This window comes from Panthera tigris, chromosome D1, assembly GCF_018350195.1.
Source record: "Panthera tigris isolate Pti1 chromosome D1, P.tigris_Pti1_mat1.1, whole genome shotgun sequence".
NCBI lineage: Eukaryota > Metazoa > Chordata > Mammalia > Carnivora > Felidae > Panthera > Panthera tigris.
The window spans coordinates 107,044,327-107,062,154 of NC_056669.1; the positions used below are offsets into that span (position 1 = coordinate 107,044,327).

Below are 17,828 nucleotides of genomic sequence, written 5' to 3' on the forward strand. Positions count from 1 at the left end.
ACAGCCCACTGCCCCACCCATCCCCCACTGCTTCTCTCCCTGCAGCCCCCCCCCCCATGCCCACACCCACATACACACACAGACTTGTCCAGCCAGGCACCGGGGCATGGATGGGCAGACAGATGGACAGGTGCAGTGACTCAGAGAGACTCTCTCAGACCCTTATAGATGGGTGTAAGAAAGGATAGGAGGAGGGCAGGGGCAGGGAGGGATGTAAGAGTGAGCATTTGTCTCCTGTCCCTACCCCCAGCTCTCTGGGCCACCTTTGCCCATCAAGGGCAGGAAAGGTCACCTGGCAGCCGCTGCACCTCCCTGCCCCTCCCCCCAGCCACAGGGAGGTCTCCCCGCCAAGGTCCCAAGGTTCAGGCTACCCAACGTAGTTGGGACGCACCACCTCAAGACAGCCCCCCAAAAGGCACCCGACCCAATGTGGCCCTTCTCCCAGACACAGTCCCGTGGGGACGCACGGCGGAGGGGAAACGCAGCAAATACGGCGTGTGTGTCTGCACACACACACATGCACACGCACGCACAACGTGAGGCTCGTACACCTAATTCACACGCGCAACCATGAAAAGACAGTCCCACATCACACTCCCGGGCAGGGCAGACCTGGGCGCACATATGCACACACACACGCACACACCACACGGGGAAGAGGCCGGGCTGGGGCGGAGGGCTGCGGGGAGGGGAGCCGACCAGGCTGCAGGGACGGAGGCAGCGCGGGAGGCGGGCGGCACCGGGAGCGAGCTGCTCTTCACAACACAATCGCCGTCTGTTGTTATAGCAACTCAGCCCCCAAATCGTGAAACGGATATTACAGCCTTCAGAGGGGGCAGGGCAGGAGGGGGCTGAGGACGAAAGGAGGGGTAGCGCGAGGGACCCGATGGGGAACAGGGCTGGGGTCTCAACAGAGGGTAGAGCTGCAGGTGACCTCAGTGAGGAGTGGCCCGGCAGGAGTGGGGTCTCAAGGGGAGAGGGGAGCATGGGGTCAGGGACCCCCGAGGGAGGGGCTGAGGCCATTGCTTTGCAGGTAGGAATGGGGGGCGGTGCTCAAGGCGCCACCCCCAGGACAACCCACAGCTGCCGTTCGACACACCCCAGGTTGGGGGGCAGCTCCCCATTGGAGCTCCAATGTTGGAGGAGACAGCTCCCACTCTCAGGGCTGCTGGAGCCTGGCCCAGTTTCAGAACCTTCAGAAGCCCCCCTACCCCACCCTCTGTACCCAGACCAGCCTTAGAAGTAGCCTCAGGTAGCGGTGACCCCCAAAACCTCGGTGCTGCAGACTCAGGAGGGAAGAGCTGGGTTGGGAGAGGCCACAGGAGGCTGAGAGAGGGATCGATATGCATTTCCTCTGGAAGTCACCGTCCTTCCGGCTGGCAGCAGCAGCACCGGGTCAAGAGGCTGCCAGCCCGGCAGGGGCTACTGGGGCCAAGGCTGCCCAGGTCCCCACCTCCCTCCCTGCCCCACAGCCAGCACTCAGGGCTGCCCTCTCTCCCCCACTGCAGTGAGATTCCCACCGCCGGAAGTATTCAAGCAGGGGCTGAGAGGCCACCTGTCAAGCAAGGGAATTTCGGCTACGGGCTGAAGGCTACGGTTACCCAGGCCACCGGGCCCAGCAATTCTGGGTGCAAAGAAGCCGTAGCATCAAGTCTGAGACACGCCCCCCCCTGCCCGCCCCTGCCAAGATTCTGGATTCCTGGAGATTCTAGGCCCTCTCCAAGATTATTATGTCTCAAGGTTTCTGGGTTCTAAAGTTCTACCCCCCAATTCTACTCCCCTAAGATTCCCAACACTTGAGATTCCAGATCTCCCAAGATTCTCTGACTACAAAGTTCTGGATGCTAAGATTCTAGCCCCTGTCCTTACGGTACCCACCTCCCCCCCCCTCCCCTGCCCCTTGAAGATTCTAGGCTCTGATGGGCTGGGTTAATTACATGGGCCTTTTTATTCCATCTGGAAAATACAAATATTCACAAGAGTCTGTACAACCTTAGGGACACCAGCCCCGGCCCAACCCTCAGCTGCATGCCACCCTCACCCCCCCACCCCACCCCCCAGCCCCAGCCTGCTGCCCCAGCACCCCAGGCTTCCTGCTGTGGTCCAAGTCTTTTCTCCAAGGCAGGCCTGAGTGTTTGATCCAGTCACAGCTGGGAAGGAAAACAACAACACAGGTTGTCAGGGAAAAAGTAAGAGTCCACCCGGCCTGGGCCATGCAGACAGAGGGCCTGTTTCCTTGATCCTCCCCTCCCCCCATGTCCCCAGCCCTCAGCCACGCAGGCTGCCCAAGACTCACCATCAATTACAAGTGGATGTCAAATACGCCATCCTCCACGGCCTGCACCTCCTCCTCTCTGATCTCTGCAGGGAAGTGGGCGGGGGTCGCGGGAACAGCTCCTGGGTCTCTGTGCCTTCAGCAGCCCTTCCCCCACTCACAGCCGACACCTTACCCCATCCGGGAAGCAGACCCATCCACCAAAAATCAATTCACTGAGTAACCAGTCGGCCCTCCCGTTTTTGAGCCTCTTCTAAGTTTTCATTCCACCGCGGCTTTTTCACAGCCACGTACTTGTCAGTGCAGTTTGCTTCAAATGTCAATTTTGTGTGTGTTTCACATTTTAGACCCCGGCACTTCGGAAGGCTCCATGCAAATGGCTTCACTTTTTCTATTTTTGAGGACTGATGCCTGGTGCCTGCCTCTATTTCTGAGGACGCAGGCCAATTCAAATGGCTGTGGTCAACTGCCTCCGACCCCAGTTTAACATGGTGGTTCAGAGTGTTCTCAGCAAAATAAATCATTTGGGGAACTGTCATTCAGCACACTGCGCTAGAACCACAGGAGACCCCCAAGACAGCCGCCAAAGATTTCCAGGGCAAGGGACATTTCTCAGAATGGCCTCCAGAGCAGACGAAAAGGGATACTCTGCTGCCTGAGCCAGCCAGGCACCCCTGTGACTGGAATCTTGAAGCCCCTTTCACTTTTACTCTTTTTTTTTTCTTTTTTTAATGTTTATTTATTTTTGAGGGAGACCCAGAGCATGAGCAGGGGAAGGGGCAGAAAAAGAGGGAGACACAGAATCCGAAGCAGGCTCCAGGCTCCGAGCTGTCAGCCCAGAGCCCGACACGGGGCTCGAACTCACAGACCGCGAGATCATGCCCCGAATGGAAGTCAGACGCTTAACTGCGTAACCGATTGAGCCGCCCAGGGGCCCTCACTCTAACTCTTTATGTATTATTCGTTTCTCTCAGCTTCAGAAGGTCAAGGTTTCCTGAGCCACCTTCTGGCCCCCTTACCTTTTCAATCCTTCAGTATCACCCCACCAACATCCCAGAATTACAAACTCCAGGAAGCTTTCCCTCCTGGATAGGTTAATACTTTGCCACAATGGCCCTGCCTCCCTCCCCTCACAGGACAGCACAGGAGGAGACCCCCCTCTTACCTGGAGGCCGGGAGCCTCGCCTACCTGGGCGGGGCAGGGAGAAGCTGAAGGCTCGGTGATGGGTGTGGGTGGGCGAGGGCGAGGGCGCAGGCCCCTCCAGACTCACACTCTGGGCCCGGCGCCGGCACTCAACGGACAGACGGTCTCTACATTGCTTGTGGCAGTTCACGCCGCAGGCTGGGAGAGGCAGATGGGGAGCCCAGCCAGGGCCCTGGGTCAGAACGCTTTCCGGCCCCTTCCCCAGGCCTGCACCTCTCCCCAGTTTCCTGTGCTCCTGAGCAGCTGCCCCACCAAAATAAGACTCTCCTTCCAAAGTGCTTCATCCTGCTCACCAATCCACACCCTCCGCCAAGTCCTCGGTGCCCGGGCAGCTGTCTCACCACAATAAAAGCCCACTTAAAGGCTACCCCTTTCAATATAATCAGCACACCCCTCTGGCTCCAGGGTACCTCACTCCTCCTCGGTTGCCCCGCCAAAATTAGAATCCCCGCGCAGAGAGTAGCTCTTCCCCCAAAATTCGGCCCTCCGGCCCTGCTCACCTCGGCATTTGAGGCCCTGCTTGTAGATGCCCAGGATCTGAAATAGAGGAGGGGGCTGTGCTGGGGGAGAGGGCTTGAGAGGTAATGATTCCACCTCTTCTTTCTCAAGGGCAGGGACTGGGACTGACCCACTCTGGGGCTTTAGAGCCCCTCGGGCCAACGCAGGCGCAGAACGGCCAGAGGAGAGGCAGGCGGAATTAACAAGGTTCGACTCTGCTACGAGGCCTCCAGCAGGGGCGGGGCCGGAGGGAGGGCGGGGCGAGCGGAGGGGCCAGGGCTGGAGGGGTGTGGCTCGGTGGGGGTCTCACCAGGGCCTTGCAGTGGCGGCAGGCAACCGGGCGCAAGGAGTTGCTCTCGTGGAAGTTGTGCACGAAGCCCATGCGGCCGCCCAGCACCGAGCTGGAGCGCAGGAAGTAGGACACCATTTCCTCCCTGCTGATGCAGCCATCCCTGCGGGGGGCGGGGTGGGAGAGGGAGCGCCTCAGGTCGGGGCCCTCCCCCGGGACCAGCCACCCACCAGCCTAACCCATCCCACTGGGAACTTCCCTACCAAGGAAAAGATCCTCACCCAACTCCTGGTTTTAGATTTCCTGGTGCCGCAAAGAGAGGCCTAGACTTGGGAGCCAGCCAGAAGCACCGGCCGCTACCACTTGTGTGGTCTTGGGCAAGTCACTTCCCCTGGGTTTCCTTCCCAGAGAAATGAGGATCATAACTCCTGCCGGGGTCACTTCACAGCGTTGGCGTGTAAACTAACTAGAAGGGCTGTGCGCTTTCCCACGAGATTATCAGCCTTTGTTTCCCAACGTGAGCTCTTTGGAACACCCATTGGGAGCCCTGAGATTCAAGAGACTTCTGCTGAGCTCTGGGACCAGACAAGATTGGGAAAAGCCGCCTGCCTCTGACTCTCATGCGGGTGAGTGCTGGAAAGACACCTGCAATCAGGATTCCCCCACATAACCCAGGGGTTCCCACAGAACCCTTTTCTCACCTATTAACATATTTTACGAAAGGAGCATGTGCTCTGGAGACAGACCTCCGTTCAAATTCTGGCTTGGTTACTTCCTGGCTCTGTGACCGTTGGGCTCATTAATCTCCCTGTGCCTCAGTTTCTTCTTCTATAAACGGGGACAGTGATAATTCCTGCCCCTCATGGGTCTGTGTGAGGACTGAATGAGGGCACATGAAGCATTTATAACAGTGTCTGTGTAGTTGGTAGGTCCTGGGCCACGCGGAGCTATTTCTGTCAGTGTTCATCCTTGTTGGAAACTCCTGACTATTATTATATCTGGGGCTCCATGATGTGGTCCAGGTGATCCTTCAATTCAGTGGGGCATTGGGACAGCTGGCCATTTAGAAAAAATATATATATCACCCTAGATTCTTACCGCACGCTGTGCCTGGACACTACATTCTCACTGAACTGAGACCACTGATGTAAAAACAAAAACCATCGAAGTATCTGGAAAGGTGTAAGAGGATACCTTTGGAATTTCAAGGAGATGAGGGCCTTTCTAGACATAACACAAGTCCAAGAAGTCATAAAGGAAAAGACGGACATATTGAACACGCGACACTTTTTTAAAATTTTATATGGAAACGGACAACACAAACGACAGACTGGAAGAAGATATTTGCAAACACATTCGACAGCAAAGAGTTAACATCCATTAACAGAGATTCTGAAAATCAATGAGAAAAAAAGACCCACAAACCCAGTGGAATAATGGACAAAGAATATGAACAAGCAATTAACAAAAGAAATATAAGGGACCGATAAACATATGAAAAGAGATCCTACCCCCGCTAGTATTAAAGAGATTCAAATTTAACCAAGACACCATTTGCCAATTAGACTGACAAAATTGTAAAGCTTATTATAGCGTCCAGTGTTGGCAAGGAAGTTGGGAGATGGGCACTCACTCACTGCTGACGGGGGTGCAGGCTGGCACAACCTTGCCTGAGGTCACTTTGGCAGGCTCTCTCCTAATTTAGAATGTGCATATCTTTTGATCCAATTATCCCACTTCCAGGAATTTCACCTACAGAAATAGTGGCCTGGGTGCATCGGTACAAAGATGTTCACAGCAGCATGGCGTATATTAACAGCGGAAAACTGGGGACAGTCTACATGTCCATCAGCAGGATAATGACAGCGGGACACTCTGCAGCTATTCTAAAGAATGAGGTCGTTCTGCACGAAGCTGGCGTGGAAAGATGTCCGTGATAGAGGGTTACGTGGAAAACAAAAACAAAAGCAAAAAAGCGAGACGTGCAGTTCCATCAAGAAAGTGATAATGAATAAATAAATAAATAAATAAATAAACAAACAAACAAACAAACCCACCACCACCAACAACAACAACAACAAAAAACCCTGCAAACCCTGCTGCTACAAATAAAATACTAGATCCCGGTTAAAATATACCAAAATTTGCTTTAAATGCGTAGGTGAGTTTGTGGGAAAGAAATGGGCATCCTCTCATTCCAGAAACAGAGAGCGAGCATCAAGCTGAGGCAGGGAGTTGGGACCAAGGCTGAGGCTGCCCTAGGAGGGGGTTGCTGGTCTCCCTAGAGAGCCAGGTGCTGGATTTTGGTGCCCAGATGGGCTGGGCACAAGGCTTGGGGTGCGCAGGAGGTGGGAAGTCAAGGCTGAGACCCCCGCGCGAAGCTGTATCTAAGGTCTCCAACAGCGAGCTGCACCCTCACTAAAAGTGTGACCTGGAAAAAATCCACCCACCAACCCAGGGACATAACCTAGAATTCTGTCTCAGTTCTGGGAGCAGAAACAAAGCAACTGTAACCAGCCCCGTGGGCAGAGCTAGATTTATACCACAATCCTATTTGTCCATGGAACAGGCACAAACAAAATCTGTAGCAATTTGCACATGCAGGGTGGGGAAAAAAAAAAAAAAAAAAGACTGGAAGGACACACTGTTGCCAAGCCAGTGGCATTGCAAACATGTTACTAATAATATAGCCTCTTCTGATGGGGAAAGATGGGAGGACGAACGTAACTTTGGCGTCTCACTTCATACGCTTTGTTCACTGTAAATCCGTTTTACTACCTGGATTTCTTTTTTAACGTGGGGCTCCGCAATATGGAAAAAAAAAAAAAAAGCCCAGATTTTTGAAATATGAATAGCGTTAAAAATATAAGTCGACCTGAGGTGGGGCTGTAAATTGCGACTGGAGTTTTTTGTCTGCTCAGCAAAACAGGGATATGAACATGGTTGCAGGGGGCATGTTTAACCTACTTCAGAGAATCAGCTGTTTGTCCAAATTGTCAGTATGTGAATTGTTGATAAGCAAGTGGGTGCTGCTAATTACAGGCCTTTCTTTTCTATTCATTAAAACAGGCTACCCAGGAGTTGAACTTGCCCACACTTTTTGCCAGCTGTGAGCTCCACAAATAAAGCGGCATTTATGTAGCAACAGTCCCCAGGCCACAGTCTTTGCAAGATTCAGGTGGGGCCCCCCCATCTGTCTGAGTGAGTGGGGTAACCCTGTGCTGCCACAGCTGGAAGCCTCCCCCTCCAATACGAGCCCCTCGCCACATTGGTGGCTTCCTCGGCCGCGATCATCTGGTTCAGTGGCCTCCTCTTGCACAGGAGGAAGCTGAAACCCGGGGGGGAAGTGAGCCTGCCTTCCCTCTCCCCCAGCCCCCAGCCCTCCTCACTGGTTCTGGTCGAGGTCCCCAAAGGCGCTGAGGTAAGGGAAGTTCCCACGGATGATCTGGAACTCTTCCTGTGAGATGTGGCCGTCCCCATCGACGTCAAAGTTCCGGAACACAGACTGAAGTGCACAGAGGGACACGCGGGGGACAGGAGGACAGGAGAACGAAACAGGAGTCAGTCCCGTCCTGTCCACAGGCCCAGTCCATGTTACGAAGGGTGCTGAGGCGTGGGCGCCTCTGCAGCTCCCCTTTTTCTCTCCCTTTACCGTACCCCCCCCAACCCCGCCCACTGGCTCCGCCCCTTGCCTGCCGGAGCCTGAGCCCTGGCCCTGGAACGAGGCGCCAGTGTGGCTCCGAGGGTGGTGGCCAGGCAAAATCGTTCTCGATGCACCGCTGCGGACCTGTCCCCCGACCCCTCAGGTTGCAGGGCTGGCTGCCACAGAGTCTCACCTCCACCATCTTCTCGATGTGTTCCACCAGGAGTGCTTGATCCAGCCTGGGTTTGGCAGCTGAGGTCCACTCATCCAGCACCGGGGGCCGGGGAGGCGGGGTGCAGCTTGTGGGGCTGGTTGGCTGTGGGGATGGTCAGGCCTGAGTGAAGGCCGGAGGTGAGGGAGTCCAGGGCCCGGGGTTGGGGGTGGGGGCAGGCAGGAAAGCCCTGGGGAGAAGGGAGCCCGCCCAGCAAGCTGGACAGGTGAGGTAGCCTCTGTCCTGGGAGTTTCAGGAAGGGCAGAGGTGGGGGAGAAAGAGGTGGGGGAGAGTGGGGAGGCAGGGATTCCCTGTCTCACCGAGGACTTCGAGCGCGGCTCCCGCTGCAGGGACAGCTGGTAGAGTTCATCCTCTGTCTGATACTGATCCAGAGATACCTAAGACACACAGGCCTGATCACACCCCCTGCCCCTGCTGCCCTCAGGAGCCCGCTGTCCAGAGCCCAGGGTCATAGGTCCACTTAGAGGCCACGGCTCAGCCTGGAACCCAGCCCAGAAGCTAGACTCGGGACAAAGGCCACCTTAGAACACACCCCAGTGACCACACACCAGCCTAGCACACAGAGCAGACCCCGCCGCTTGGCCCCAAATCTTGGGCACAACGCGCCCCCAAGAATCCAGCCAAGAATCCAGGTCAGAACACAACCAAGAGCTCTGAAATTAAGCCCCAACCTAGAACCCAACCCCACATCAAGAATCCAGCTCAGATTTCAATCCTGATCCCAGCCCAGAGGCTAGAAACCGTTAAGAATTCACTCTAAACCCAAAACTCCAGCCTCGGCTCAGTGTCTCGAACCTAGTCTAGATCTCGACTAGAACCTAACTCCCATCCTCGACCCCCACACCGAGTGCAAGACCAAGCCCAGACCTTTCCTGAGAGCTCAAGGCCATGTTTAGAAACCACCCCTGGGGCGCCTGTGTGGCTCAGTCGGTTAAGCGTCTGACTTTGGCTCAGGTCATGCTCTCACAGTCCGTGAGTTCGAGCCCCACGTCGGGCTCTGTGCTGACAGCTCAGAGCCTGGCGCCTGCTTTGGATTCTGTGTCCCGCACCCCCCCTCTCTGCCCCTTCCCTGCTCATGCTCTGTCTCTCTCGGTCTCAAAAATAAATAAACATTAAAAAAAATTTAAAAAAAAAAAAAAAAAAAAAAAAGAAATCACCCCTGACCCCAGAAGCCAGAGCTGAGCCCCAAGCCTTGAACACAACCCACTGCCAGGAACTCAACCCAGGACCCAGGCCTAGCTTCAAGCCCGGCACAGAAAGTCCACATGCCAGCCTCGAAATCAGACCTGAGTCCACAGCCCCTTTCAGAGGCTGCAACTCATCTCGGTGTCCACTCCAGACCCTGGAGCCCAGGCTGGATCTCAGTTCCTTGATCAGAACCTAGAACACAAGGCCAAGCCCGCAGCCTTGCGTGAACCCAAGACCAGAGGTGGTTGTCCACGCTGGTGCCCAGCCCCCGCCCCCCCCCCCCCCCCAGCGTCCCTGTTCCCAAGCCCCCTCACCGTGAGTAGGCTCAGCAGATCTGGGTTGGCCTGCACTGGTGGCCGAAGGCTGGTCACCATGGCCAGCTCCTCCAGGATGCTGAAGAGCTGCTTCATCTTGGCCCCATTAAGTCGGGTCCGGGCGGGGTCCAGCCAGTCAGGCAGTGCCAGCTGCAGGGCCACCAGGTCCTTGAGGTGCACGCCCAGGATGGGAAAGCGGAAGCCCACGCAGGCTGCCAGCCGGCGTCGGTAATTGCTATAGTTCCCTGTGGCTGTCACCAGTTCCGTGAGACCTTCCCAGAGCTGGGGTGGGGTGGGGCGTGGTGGGTGGGGGCAAAAAGCAAAGAATCACACACACGTTAGGCACATCACTGGCTCAACTACGCCTCCCCCCATCCCCCCCGCCCCGAGCCCTGGAAACGTGGGAGAGGATGAGGAGCCAGAGATGGGTGAAAGGTTAAAAAATCCTCCCTCACTGTCCCCCAGCACTGTCTCCCTTAGCCCCTGGGGGTCAGAGTTTATAGGTCATGAGTCCAAGGGAACGCCCACTGCCCAAGACCCCACCTCCACACCAGCCCTGGGCACAGACTATCCCTAACATTTAACAGAAGAAACTGAGGCTCGGGGCGGCGAAGAGAACAGGACAAAGATCCAGAAGAAACGTCCTCCGCTGTGTCCTTTGTAACCGCCCACGCTGGGAAGACCCCCAAATGTTCAACAGGAGATACATAACTTGCAGTAGACTTACAATAAAATATCATACGGCAGTGGAAACGAATGAGTAACAGAACGTTAGAAGGAAAGAAGCAAGACATAAAGTAACACACAACATGATCCCATTCATAGAAAATTCAGAAACAGGCAACAAAACTCCCACGTTATTTTGAGATTCATACAACGTGGTATGGTAAAGCTGTAAAGAAAAGCAGGGCCCTCATTACAAAAGTCATGACGTTGGTCACCTCTGATTGGGCGGGGGGCGGGGGGGGAGGTGGGGAGTTACGGTCTCAGGTGCTGGAAGCTTCTGTTTCTTGACCTGGGTGCTAAGTTACACAGGCATTTTCTTTCTAATTTTTCTTTAACCTCTACATACATACGCTTTATATATTTCGCTCTATGTACGTCACCCAATATGTTAAAATAAATAAACAAATAAAAGGGGGCACCTGGGGGGCTCAGGTGCTTAGCGTCCGACTCTCGGGTTTCAGCTCAGGTCATGATCTCACGGTTCAGGGGATCGAGCCCCACATCGGGCACCGCAGTCGCCTGCTTGGGATTCTCTCCCAATCCCTCTGCCCCTCCCCCGCTCACACTTTCTCTCTCAAAATAAATAAATAAATAACTTAAAAAAGAAAGAAAGCAAGAAAGGGAAAGAGAGAGAGAGAGAAAGAAAGAAAAGGAGAGGAAAAAAACACAAGCTTTGGGGTCAGGCAGACCGGTAAGCCCCCACTCTGCCGCTTTGGTCGTGTAACCTGTGAAAAGCATGGGACCCCTCCAAGCCTCAGTTTCTGCATCTGTCAAATGGGGACAGGAGTGCCCAGCCCGCGACGCTACTAGGAGTTGTCAGTGAGGCCAGACCTGGGAAAGGGCTAGCCCAGGGCTTGACCAGGCTGTTCCCCTGACCCACCCACCCCAGTCCCAGGCACCTTGACCGTCTCAGGGCTAACATGACTGTGGGTCTCCTTGAGGCGCGAGATGGAACTGTGGCTCAGGCCTCCCACCACTGCCATTAGTGTGTTGAAGTTCTGCAGCTGCAGGAGCTTCTGGGGGGCAAAGGAGGAGGGGTAGGCAGCCAGTCACTGAAGAGGCCCAGAACTTGGCCCAGCTTTTCTGGCGAGGAGGCAGTGGGTTGGTGGAAAGGAACGACTCCGCGGTTGGGCACCTGGGAGGCTGGCGGGGGGCGGGGGGGGGGGGGGGTGGGGGGTGGGGGGGGGTGGGGGGGGTGGAGCGACGGGCACCTCTGCCACGTGGACGAAGTGTGTGATGACCAGGGCCCGCTGAGGGGCTGTGGGCTTGCTGAGGATCATGAGTTGCACCCACTGCGACACACTGTTGAAGAGGGAGATGAATCGCTCCAGGACGGGGTTGTCCACGGTGCAGCCGTGAGTCACAAAACTGTGATAGTCCTGGAACTGGGGGATGGGAGTGGCCTCAGCCCCTTCGGGCCCCTCCCCTCACAGATGACCACGCCTCACCCTCCAGCTACTGAAAACCCCCAACCCACCCTGTGACCCTGCCGACCCCAGGGACCCCCGATCCTCCTGGGACTCCTCCCCAACCCAAACTCTACCCCTGACCGCATGCCCTCCGGGGCCGCACCAGGATCTTGCAGAAGGAGCGATACTCCAAGTAGGTGAGATGCTCCGCCAGCTCCATGGGCTCCAGGTGGTCGAACAACAGGGACATCTTTCGCTTTTTCTGTCCTACGGGGTTCCGCTGGGTCACCTGCCGCTTCCACTTGTAGGTGGGGCTGGGGGGGGGGAGGGGGGGGGCGGGGCAGTGAGCCCTTTTGCTGGAGATGCCCCGTCCCTTGTGGCCCCACACTCGTGCGCAGGCACCACTCAGGCTGACTGAGGACCGACACAGTCCGTGGCACCGTGCTGGGCACTGATGTCCCCAGTCCCAGCAACTCCTGCAAACTCCCCCCTCGTCATGCACTCAGGCACTGTGCTGGGCACTGGGGGTACAGAGAGGAGCAAGACACAGTTCCTTCCCTTGGAGAGCTCACAGTCTACTGAGGGAGACAGACACAGAAACAGACAATCACCAAACTGCGCGGCGCGTCTACAGGTCTTTGCACAGAGGGGTCTGCACAAAGTGCGGGCCACGGGAGGGAATGGCAAATTCTGCCCCGGAAGGCCTCCGAGCCCTCAGCGCCCGGACACAGTCCACACCTGAGCTGAGTCTTGACAACACAGAGAGGCAGGCAAGGGGGGCCCGTATGAGCGGAACGTCATGGCGCAAAGGATGCAGGGCAGGGAATGACGAGCGGACCCGTACAGCTGTCGCATGGCGTGCACGGAATGGGAGTGGGCTGTGGAAGATGCTGCAGGAATGCCAAGCCGCCTGGACACCACCAAAGGCTTTGATCCCCAGCCGAGACATTGTGAAGGCGACAGGGGGCCATAGGTTTTCCAGCAAGAGAGTAACATGACCCTCACTCATTCAATTCAACAAACATTTGTTAAGTACAGATGGTGTAGGACGCTGAGCGCCCTCCCCAGCCCTCAAGCTCGCCCCACGCACACACTCTCGATGTCAATGAGGCTGCTGTGCCGCCGGTTCCCTTCTTGGTCTAACAGAGCCTTCAGCTCCTTGATCTGCTCAGCGAGCTCAGGGTTCAAGTCAAACTCTGCTGGGAATGCCGAGATCCAGTACCTGGCGGAAGTTCTGAGTCACCCAAGGCAGCCCTCCCCCCACCACCCCCTGGGATTGTAGTTCCCCAAAGAGGGGGAAAGAGCCCTACACTGTGGCTCCCTCCCGCAACCATCCCACCCACCCACCCACCCCCCCCCCCCCCGTTCATTCCTTCCCCACCCCCACGGGGCAGATCAGAAAACCCAGGCCCAGACCAGGAAAGAGGCAAGCCTGTGACAGCCGGCCCACCATGGACAGAGCCCGGGTTCAAACCCACATGACCAACTCCCAGAACGTGTTCTTTCCACTCCTTCAGGCCAGTCTGAAGCCTGAGAGAAGGGAGCGAGAAGAGGGGACAGCGTCGCAAAAGGAAGGCTCACCTGACCAGGTGGCATGTTTTCACCTGCAGCGAATTGGAGTTGTCCTTCCGGGATTGTTGGTAGGTGAAGGAGAGTTAAGGAAAACGAGGATGGAGACTAATTCTAGAAAGGGAGGCAGGAGATGGGTCCCGGCTTCTGGAGGGAGACCGTGGGAGGGGCCTGGTCCTAGGAGAGATGCTGGGGGCGGGACCTGGGGTGGGGCCTGTAGGAAAGGGGCTGAAGAGGGGGTGAGGGGCGAGTCTGGGGAGGGTGCACAGCTAGGAACGGGGCTAGGTTCTAAGGGGTGGCTGAACGCATGACCTGGGTTCCGGGAAGGAGGCCGGAGGAGGGACTTGGGCTGGGAGTAGGGACAGGTCCTAGGCTGTAGAGAGCCCAAATTGAGGAGGGGCGGGGCGGGGGCGGGGCCTGACTCGAGAGGCGGGAAGGGGCGGAGCCTCGGCCCTGGAGCAAGGTTGCGCCAAGCCTGGATTCTAGGGCTTATAAGGGGCCCATGCTCTAGGAGCGGAGCCCATTCTTGGCCTGGGCTGGGCGGCCTGGCTCCCCCAAGCAGGACTGCAGGGCCCACGGCGAGGCCCGCGAAGGATATATGTGGAGCAGTTTTGCCGCCAGCTGCGAAGAAGGGATGTACCAAGGGTGCATCATGAGGAACATGCGCACCAGCTGCGGGTCTCGCACCTTCCCGGAGTCATCTAACTCCGAGGGGTCAGAGAGAAGCGGGGTGACCCTGCGTCCCGTAGCTGTGGTCCCTAAAGCCTACCCCACAGCCCGCCGGATATGTGGCCCCCCGCCCATCACCTGCTTTGCCAGGACTGCGAATCCTGTAGGCAGATTAGAAAGAACAGGTAGGGTGGGCGAGGGATAAGGCAGGATCTGAGGAACCGGAGGAGGGAAGCGTCTGATCCGGGCCCATCGTCCCGAGGGGAACCAGCTGGGGCGGAAGAAGCCTGGGTTCCCGGGGGTCAAGAATCCAGAGGCCACTTCCTGAGTGCTTGGGGGAAAGGGCACCCCCTCACCAGATAAGCCGCCCCCCACCAGCCGGAAACAGCTCCCAGGCCAGAGATAGACAGTTCCTCCGGATCCTCCGGGGAGACAGATAACGCTCCGCATGTTCCAGAGTCTGGGGACCCCGTCCCTCCCTTCAATGCCGGCATAGCAGGGAAGGGAAACATTTTATCTTTCCGAAGCGTGTGGATCTCTCTACCGAGCAATGAAGAGAAGGCTTTCGTTAAAAAGGTGGCAGGATGCGGAACTGGGTGGGTCCAGGCCAGGGGTCTGCCCGGGGAGGCAGGGACCCCGTTTCAGGCTCGGAGCTGGGCTCAGGCTGGGCGTGCCCTCCCGTGCCACTCACCGAAGGCTTCGATGCAGCCGCGGAGCAGCTCCTCCACCGTGCAGCCCTTGTCCAGGTCTAGGGTGCCCGCCATGGCCGCCGGCGCGGGGAGGCTGGGCCAAGCTGCGCTCCGAAGCCTCCCAAGGGGCTCCGACCGGACCCCTGTCCCGGGAGAGGCAGAGAGGGAGTCTGCGGAGGCGCCGGCGGGGGGGGGGGGGGGTGGGTGGGTGGGTTGCGAGTCGCGGGGCGGGCAGGAACGGGGCGGGGCGGGCACGCCCCCTGCTGGGCAGGGGCGGAGTCGTGCGCCGCGGCCACTCCCGGGGTTAAACGGTCTGGCCCGGGATGGTGCAACCCACCAGTTGGGAAACCGACCGGCCGCGAGGCTTCCGGCTCACCCTTGGAGTCGCGGGAAGGCCGAGGGGCTCCCCGGGGATGGGGACGAGCCAGGACACTCCGGGAACTGGTTTGTGCCCCAACCCCTCGTAGGCCCTCTTCTCGCGTCCTCTCCCCGGAGGCACCTGCAGCACCCCGCAGCTCGGCTCTACGCCCCTCCCGCTTCCCTCCCTCCACAGCCTCCCTTCCCCCGCAGGGTTATTTTGGGAACCCAGAGCCTGAGGGGACCTCGGAGGAATTTCTCCCTGGGATGGGAGGGAGGGAGGAACCCAGGCGTCCTGCCCGCATCGCCCCCTCCCGGGCTCCCGGGAGGGGAGGCGGGGCTGTGGCAACCCCCAGGGGCCTGCCCTTGGGGAGGCGAGCTAGAGTGCAGAACATTCCTGGGGCGGGGTGGGGGTGGGGGGAGCCCGCTGCCGCCCCGGAGGCGTCAGCGGGAAGCCTGAGCCTGGGAACCACGCGCTCCCAAGCCACCTCCTCCGTGAAGGCCCCAGGGGTCCGGGTGCAGCCCTTCCGCAGACCATCTTCCTCCCCAGCCGGAGCTCCGGACCCAGGCCCCATACTACACAGTCGAACTGTGAGCTCACTCACAGGCAGGCCACATTCGAACACACAGAGCAGGGCGCCCAGAAGGGGGCGCCAGCGTCCTGAGGGGTGGAGAATGCCGGCACGTCTCCACCAGCAACCCCAGTCACACGCGGGGTGATACACACCCATGCAGGGACACACTCTCATTCTATACCTGAGGCCAGAGGCCCACATTGGGGGGAAGACCCCTCCACCCCATACACACACACTTGGGCCTCAGGCACTTGCCTCCCAGCCTCTGTCTCATACACACAATGGCACTCACACCCCGTGCACACCTGCAGGAAGGATCCCTCGGGCACACGTACCCAGCTTTCTAGCCCAGAATGCAAACCCGTTGATGGGGCCAGTTCTGGACTTGCAGCTCGCTCGAGCCAGGCCAGGCTGGAGTCCCGCGGCCACGGAGGCTCTGAAATCGCACACGTGCGCGCACGCACACACACACACACACACACACACACACACACACGACAGTGCACCTACACGCATGTACAATCCCACACATGCACACACCCCCATGGGTGTGCACACACGCCCATTCCGCCGCCCCCATTTCCTCCGCAGTCCAGAAACCAGCTCTGCGGCCGCAGCGCCCTGACACCCCTCATCCCCGGACGCTGGCAGAGCCTGCCCCCCCCCCCAAAGGTACCCCGTCCCCCTCCCCTGCACAAACTCGCCGGGGCTGGAGGGGGCTCCTCTACTGAGTTCTCTGGCTGACTTTTCCTAGGAGCCACCCAGAGCCAGCCCCGTCTAGCTCTGTCGCCTCCTCGCTGTGTGACCTTGAGAGTCACTTGGCCTCTCGGAGCCTCAATTTTCTCATCTGTCAAATGGGGGGTCCGCGAGAGAAGGTCCCGCTGAGACGTGGCTGGGAAGGGCCGGAGGCGCCGCGGATGCCGCCCCCTCCCGCGGGTCGTCCAGGGCGCTTCAGCTCTCTCCCACCTACCCCGGACCCGGGCCGCAGACTCCGCTCCCACCAATCCACCCGCTGCCCCCGGCCCGCCGCCGCCGTCGCCCTGGGGGGGGGGGGGGGCTGGGGGCCAGGCCCTCCTCTGCCTGGCGCCTCGCCCGCTCTCGCTCACTCACTCTTGGGACCCGCGCGGCACGGAGCCCGCACCCGGCCGGGCCGGCGCCACCTCCGTGCGCTCCCGCCCGCCGGCCTCGCTGCGGCTGCAGCTCCCGCCCGCTCTCGGCGCCGCGGCCCCGCTTCCCGCCGCCCCGCCCCCGCGCCGCGGCCGCCCCCTCCCCTCCCCACCCCTCCCGCCCCTGCGCGGGGCTCCGCACCGCCGGCTGCGCCTCCCCCACCGGGGGCTCCCTCTCGCCCCGCACGCGGCCGTCCCTGCGGCAGCTTAACCCCTCCCCTGCCGCGCCGCCCGGGAAGCCAGGGCCGCGGGGCTGGGGCTGCGCCACCGGCCGCGCGGAGGGTGGGCGAGCGGAGGTCAGGCCTCGCGGGACGTGGAGGGGGGGATCTAAACCGAGAGCCCTCTCCCCCCACCCAGACGCCCCTACGCCCCCCGCCCTGCCGGCTGTTGGGCAGAGGAAGCCGGGAGGGGCAGGAAGCGGACTGCGGTGGGGAAGGGGCGCCCCGCCCAGCCCCCGGCCCGGGTTCCTGTTTTCGAGACAAACCGTTCCCACGGGGCTAACCCGACCCGGGGCCGGGCGTCTTCCTGCGGGCAGCGGGGGGCACAGACCTGGTAGAGATCGGGGGCGTGGGGAGAGCGGCTTCTGTGATAGCCTGGAGGAGGGGCTAGGACAAGATGGGAACATTTTGGGGACAGGGGCCTTGTGGGAGAGGGAGGCATGAAAACGCGGCTACCTGAAAACGGGGCCTCGATGTCTGTGGAGGGGGGTGGGGGCGCCCCGAGTTCACACAGGAGGGACTGGGGCCCCGGAAGCCTGGCTCCTCACGGGGCCAGATGGGAAGGGGCTGCTGCAAGCGGCGGGTGGGTTCTGCGCAACTTGGGGGACTGGAGGTCTGCGTGCGTCTCCCCCACCACCCCACCACCCCCCGGGGCAGGGAGGAACTTGGGAGGGGCAGCCACAAGCTGTTGGGGTCCCACAAGCCAGGCCTAGGAGAGCCGGTAACCATTTCCGGCTGTTTGGATTCAAATACACTCACTGTGAAACCACCGGCCCCAAACCTGCCTTTCGAGGCTTGCCCCTTCCT

General features: G+C 59.1%; 1 protein-coding gene across 5 annotated transcripts; it reads right to left on the minus strand.

Moving 5' to 3' along the window:
- Positions 1 to 1,929: 1,929 nt before the first annotated feature.
- Positions 1,930 to 16,845, minus strand: RASGRP2 (RAS guanyl releasing protein 2). 5 transcript variants are annotated; one of them, XM_042957851.1, is made up of 17 exons: positions 16,748 to 16,845; positions 14,708 to 14,848; positions 13,946 to 14,048; positions 13,360 to 13,422; positions 12,869 to 13,000; positions 11,942 to 12,092; positions 11,581 to 11,754; positions 11,269 to 11,385; positions 9,644 to 9,925; positions 8,441 to 8,518; positions 8,103 to 8,225; positions 7,656 to 7,771; positions 4,288 to 4,429; positions 3,980 to 4,016; positions 3,441 to 3,617; positions 2,297 to 2,361; positions 1,930 to 2,150 (listed from the first exon to the last, which is right to left on the minus strand). In XM_042957851.1, exons 2-16 carry the CDS (start codon positions 14,778 to 14,780, stop codon positions 2,303 to 2,305), a joined length of 1,827 nt encoding a protein of 608 aa, XP_042813785.1. In that variant the 5' UTR covers positions 14,781 to 14,848; positions 16,748 to 16,845; the 3' UTR covers positions 1,930 to 2,150; positions 2,297 to 2,302. The 5 variants fall into 5 exon arrangements, with proteins under 5 accessions (XP_042813785.1, XP_042813784.1, XP_042813783.1 ...); XM_042957850.1 differs by lacking the exon at positions 16,748 to 16,845 and adding an exon at positions 15,082 to 15,262; XM_042957849.1 differs by lacking the exon at positions 16,748 to 16,845 and adding an exon at positions 14,155 to 14,229 and having other exon boundaries at positions 14,708 to 14,793.
- Positions 16,846 to 17,828: the final 983 nt, after the last annotated feature.

Excerpts from the sequence above, each read along its gene's own strand:
- RASGRP2 (XM_042957847.1), bottom strand. The coding sequence starts at position 14,466 with ATGCGGAGCGTTATCTGTCTCCCCGGAGGATCCGGAGGAACTGTCTAT. Across the intron at positions 11,386-11,580 it reads ACTTCGTCCACGTGGCAGAG|AAGCTCCTGCAGCTGCAGAA; the intron begins GTGCCCGTCGCT and ends TTTGCCCCCCAG. Across the intron at positions 4,430-7,655 it reads GGGGACCTCGACCAGAACCA|GGATGGCTGCATCAGCAGGG; the intron begins GTGAGGAGGGCT and ends CGCCCCCCGCAG.